Source organism: Hordeum vulgare, chromosome 7H (genome assembly GCF_904849725.1).
Source record: "Hordeum vulgare subsp. vulgare chromosome 7H, MorexV3_pseudomolecules_assembly, whole genome shotgun sequence".
In the NCBI taxonomy this organism is placed as follows: domain Eukaryota; kingdom Viridiplantae; phylum Streptophyta; class Magnoliopsida; order Poales; family Poaceae; genus Hordeum; species Hordeum vulgare.
Window position 1 is genome coordinate 538117684 of NC_058524.1, and position 5353 is coordinate 538123036.

At 49.0% G+C, this 5353-nt stretch overlaps 1 protein-coding gene across 1 annotated transcript; it reads right to left on the bottom strand.

The window, feature by feature from the left end:
• Window positions 1-342: 342 nt before the first annotated feature.
• LOC123409773 lies at window positions 343-3783 on the bottom strand. Its single transcript, XM_045102642.1, has 4 exons — window positions 3071-3783; window positions 1632-1776; window positions 974-1067; window positions 343-852 (listed from the first exon to the last, which is right to left on the bottom strand). The coding sequence occupies exons 1-4, from the start codon at window positions 3676-3678 to the stop codon at window positions 530-532; spliced, it is 1170 nt and encodes a 389-aa protein (XP_044958577.1). The 5' UTR covers window positions 3679-3783; the 3' UTR covers window positions 343-529.
• Window positions 3784-5353: the final 1570 nt, after the last annotated feature.

The following is a 5353-nucleotide window of genomic DNA, read 5'->3' on the forward strand; positions in this document are numbered from 1 at the left end:
AAAATATTTAGATCACTAAAGTAATGATCTAAACGTTCTTATATTTCTTTACAAAGGGAGTAGTCTACAAGAACCTGGATATGATGTTCGTGTGCCATGGAAGACGATGAATTAGATAGAAAGCTTTTCCTGAGAAAGAAAAAAACATGCCTACTTGATTTGGAAGGCTACCAATTATGGAATCTTTTCTTCTTAAGACATCCCCCCCGTCAACTTCGCTTCAGGAGGATCATTGGTCTCTGTGGGGGATAATGTTTTTGGTCCTGGTAGAAGTTAGTCTATATGTCATATGCCCTTCTTGGAAGAAAATCACAGGCAAAATATCCATGCTTCAGCGCAGCATTACCAACTAACCAGGAGCATAACATGTCCTTATTATACTGGTCTCAACACTCGGAAGTTTTAACTGACACGGTACGGCAGGAGACACACACTGTACATTACATCCATAGTTCTTCATAACACGAGTTATTTTCGACAGATTTAAGGCCCAATAGGCACGAAGAGCGTTTGAACTTGCAGTATACGTTCATGCCCTCTTGAACAGAACAACTAGGATGACCGCCATGGCAAGAGCCATGAAAGATCCACCAGCCGCCATCTCCGCAAACGAATGCTTCTTAGAGGATGAGCCCGGTCCAGCCTCAGCTTCCGCCGGGTTGTGGAACAGGTCTTGGAAAAAGTTGGTTATGTTGTCAACCATCTCTATCATCGTCTTCTTCGCATTGTCCACGAAGTCCGAGAAAGGTGAGGCAGTGGGCAGTGCATATTCTGTGGACGCCTCTTCAAATTTCTCCGGTGACTCTACTGAGTCAGTAGAGTCGGTGCCCTCAGGGAAAGTATTGATCAGAGCTGTATCACAAGACAAGATAGTAATTGTCATACAATACCCTCAAAACAGAAAAATAATGGCAGTACAGTTCGCAAGAAACAATGAAGGCAAGGTGTAACTTTGAGATTAAGTGAAACATACTTTGCTGGTGACTCCTGTAAAATTCCATAACCCTCTCGTTTTTCAACACTGCATCCCATACATTTTTATCTGATGCAAGCGATGCAACAACGCTCTGGAGATCACGATGAAAAAACATAAGCAACAGAAATGGGATATCTGAAGGACTCGGCTCAACTAAATCTTGCTATGCTAAATATAATTAACCACTTGACATAAATTATCTAATGACAAGGTGCCGTGCCTCAGGAAACTCTGCAACTAAAAGATGAAAATAATTTCATTGACATTGTAACTAAATGTTTATATGCTACATACAAATTCACCTGACACCAGTTATCCAGTGACAAGGTGCCATGCTTCTGGAAACACGCAGCTAAAGAATGGAAATCCATTACATACAGAAATCATTAACACTACACTACAACACACATATACAAACTAAAAGTACACAACCTACCAGAATTAACAAGGAAACATCATAGAGCAACGATAACAAGCTATAAACCGATTGATGACTGCCACAGTATGATGCCAACACAACAAATCCTCAGTGATAACTGATAACAGGTGTGTGAATTTGACTTTAAGTGTCTCTTTTCAAAAGCAACTTCACTAATATTTTACGAATACAGTATAGATGATAATAACAACTGATTGAAGCAATGCAGTTACAGACCTGAGCCTCCGGGCTTGATTTTAACAATGTAAAAGCCTGCACTACATGTCCTGGCATAGCAGGAATTAATGCATCGGCTCCAAGCTTGCTAAGCTCTTGATCATGTTCCTTAACAGCTTCTACTGGAGTCTCTGGAAAATAAACCCTACAAACAATCGTTTTGTAAGGCTTCTTAAAAGAATGTTCGGATATACTCCCTCCGTCCCAAAATTCTTGTCTTAGATTTGTTTAGATATGAATGTATCTAGTTAAGTTTTAGTATTTTGATACATCCATTTCTAGACAAAGCTAAGACAAGAATTTCGGGACGGAGGGAGTAATAACATAAGAGTACATGAAGAAAAAAGCAATGTGCAAATACAAAAAATTCTAAAACATGAAGGTAGCAAAAAGATTAATATAAACAAACACAATGTTTGTACAAGATGGACAGAGGGTTTTCTCCTGCAATATACAAGAGAACTGAAGGAGCAGAGTTGTAAGGATGTGACGAACTGACGATATCATAGCATGTTCAAGGTTAGCATGTTGAATGAACCAACATGAATTGGTCAACTGGAGTAATGTAAAAGGAAACAAACTGGGGTCGCCTTCATTTATTTACTACTCATGAAGTCTTGAGTTCTTAGTGATAAGTGAAGAATGGAACCATAATTTTGCTAAAAACTTCAACGGTCTTTCGAACTTTCATGGCATCTTTATTTCCTTTTTGACACTGATAAAACTAATTTTGATTTGATACTTTTTGAGTGAAAATTGAACAATCCCCTCAACTGCACCATAACTGACCCATCACATACAAGGGGCTGCCGGGTGCATGCAGCTCCCACTTACGCAGGGTCCGCAGAAGGGTCCGCAGAAGAGTCCGACCACTTTGGGTCTTCTGTGCGCAGCCTTTCCCTGCATTTCTGCAATAGGCTGTTTCCAGGAATTGAACCCATCACATACAAGATGAACATAAATCTCACGTTTAAAACTCTAACTATAGAAGAGATTCTTCTCTTGATCGTGGAAGGACTGAAGTAGATACAGTGAGGTATGACTGAGAAATAAAATAAGGCCATCTACAAAGCGATGCTACCTACAGATTCTTGGGGAGAAGATGGCGGCCGTTTTGCCAGATTGGGATTCTTTCCCTGGCTTAAGGCTGGCATCGCTGCTCTACCACGCGCCGGACGCTTACACCTATTCACATGAGCGGGACGCTTACACCTATTCACATGGCCTAGGATCTTAAATTTAAGCAGTATACGAATCGAATTCTTAGCCTCTCACAAACCAACCTGATACCATCAAATCAGGACGGACATATTACCAAGAGAGCATAAAGCTTGTTAGTATCCCAGACCATCGCCCAAAGCAACCACAAGAAAATAATTGCCCCGGAGCAAATCGATCTCCAATTCGGAAAATCCCAAGAAGAGATGCACCCGAGTCACCTGTCAATAGCTTCCCGAAGCTCGGCGGTGGCCTCCTCGGCCTCCTCCCGCGACGGCGGGGCGAAGACCAGCCTCGGGCCCCCGACCACCGCCACGTCCGCCTCGGACGTCGCCGACTCGGACCTCCAGTCCGCGAATTCCCAGTCGTCCACCTCCCAGGACGCCCACTGCGACCCAGCCGGGGCCACCGCGGGGACCTCCCCGGCCGCGGACAGCAGCGGCGCCGCCGCGGCGGCCTCGGCGGCGGGGGCCGTGGCGAAGGACGGGGCGACGTTGCGGAAGCGGCCCGCCGCCGCCGCGGCGCCCCCGGCGAGGCCGACCTTCGCAGCGGTGCGCATGACGCCTCCTCCCATGGCTGATGGCTCTCTCTCCTCTCTCGGTGGCGTCTCGCCTCTCCTCTCCTCTCTCTCCCTTTCGTTTGCGTCGTCCGAAAAAATCGGGGGACAATTTGCAAGAAAGGCCCTGTGCTTTTCTTGGGTGGGCCGTGTAAGGCTTCTCTCGTGTTGGGCAAGTGTGGGATGGTGCGCGATGTGATAAAATATTATTTTAAGGGTGTTTTGTGTGAGTACTGAAGGGAGGCGGTAGGGTGAGAAAGTAGATAAGATCATAAGAACAGAGCTCCTCTCAGATTAAAGAAATTGAAGGAACAGTGCTTGACTTCGATACGAAGTTATCCAGACGCGGATAGATGGACTGCGAATGACATGCGGGGCTACACGCCATCTGCCGACCTTTCCTCGTCCTTTTATTCTTCATTGCTAGCTTGATTCACTCAATCAAAGATTCGTGTCTCACGTAAATCAATATATGGTTGAATGATTATAGAGATCGTGATATCTTCATTCCATCCGGGATTTAAGAGTAACTTCAAGGTCGATTTAAACTAACGGTGTTTTGTTCGTATTTATCTGTTTGAATTAGTCCGACGGACATTTGTATCCGCTTTTGTAATTGGGTCGACGCTTGCGTCTAACGCGACCAACGACCCATTTTTAGACGGCACGAGCGTCGGCGTCGGGCCAGCCCAAGGGAAGACGTCTCCCAGGCGACGGCAACCGCGTCCGTCGGTGGTTGCACCGCCGCTTGCTGGGCAGCGCGACGCTCCTCCTCGGCTTCAGCCTCGCAGTCGAGCAACTTGATCCATCGGGCCTCTTCGCCCTCCTTCCTCACCCGTCGCTGCCGCCAGTGTTCCAGGTAGACCCCTCCTGCTCCGGCGTTGCACCCAACCAGACGGGTGGCGCGCTAACCCACTCGCGCACCACCCCGTCCCAGGCGTACACCCTCCTAAGGGGGACGACGGGGCCAACGGCCGCACGAGTGTGTCGTCGGCAGCGGAGAACGCAATGGCCTCCGCCAGCTCCTTCTCGTAGGCGGCCTTCTCCTCCTCCTTCAGGCACGCTCCCTCCTCGATTGCGCGCAGGATGGCCGCAAGCGCGTTCTGGTACGCCGCCTCCGCCTTCTGGTCCTCTTCGCGCATGACGAGGGGCGGTAGTGGTCCAGCCGCCACGTCGCAGACGCCATGCCGATGTTGCTCATCGTGCTCCCAGCAAACCAGCGTACCAATCGGGGAGTCTGCAACGTAGACGGGGCTGCGCCACTACTCTAGCGTCAGCCAGTCATGCGGTAGCATTATATCAGGGTAGGGGAGGAGGACACGGTGCTCCCAATGCCACCTCGTCTGGTGCACCGGCACGTTGACCCGCTGGTGAGGTGGATGGGAAGACTCCGACGCGCAGACAGGGACGGCGAGGGACTTTTCCTTGTCCTTCGCGGGGAAGAACCCCATGGTGGTGGTGGCTAGGGTTTGCCGCCGGCGGGGGAGCAGGAGTGGCTAGATGTGGATGGGGTGGCTTCTCGAAGAGGATGAGCCCCCCTCACGCTCGGATTAAAAAAGGACGCGAGTGGGTCGCTGACGCGTGGGACTGCAGCGGGCGATCGTTGTTAATAAAGATGCCGTTGGCTTTGACCGGGCGCCACGTGTGGATGGGCTTGGACGTGAGAAGGCGCGTGTCGCGTCCGCTTCACGTTTGCACCGACGCATTTCACGTGCAATTTTGGGCTGAAAATGGGTCCGCGCGGAGGCGAAGCGGACGTGATTTGGGTTTGGGTTGGCGCGTTGGGCCGTCACTTTTGTCCGCCGCGACCCAAACGGACGCACGCGGACGAAATGGATGAGCGCGTTGGAGTTTATCTAAGGGAAACTCTAATGCACGATCTCAAACGGACATCCATTTTATCTATTTTTTGTTTGTTTGTAATGGCATTGGGAGAATGTGTGTCCGG

Excerpts from the sequence above, each read along its gene's own strand:
- LOC123409773 (XM_045102642.1), bottom strand. The coding sequence starts at position 3,678 with ATGATCTTATCTACTTTCTCACCCTACCGCCTCCCTTCAGTACTCACA. Across the intron at positions 1,777-3,070 it reads CTTCGGGAAGCTATTGACAG|GGTTTATTTTCCAGAGACTC; the intron begins GTGACTCGGGTG and ends GATTGTTTGTAG. Across the intron at positions 1,068-1,631 it reads AATCAAGCCCGGAGGCTCAG|AGCGTTGTTGCATCGCTTGC; the intron begins GTCTGTAACTGC and ends CGTGATCTCCAG.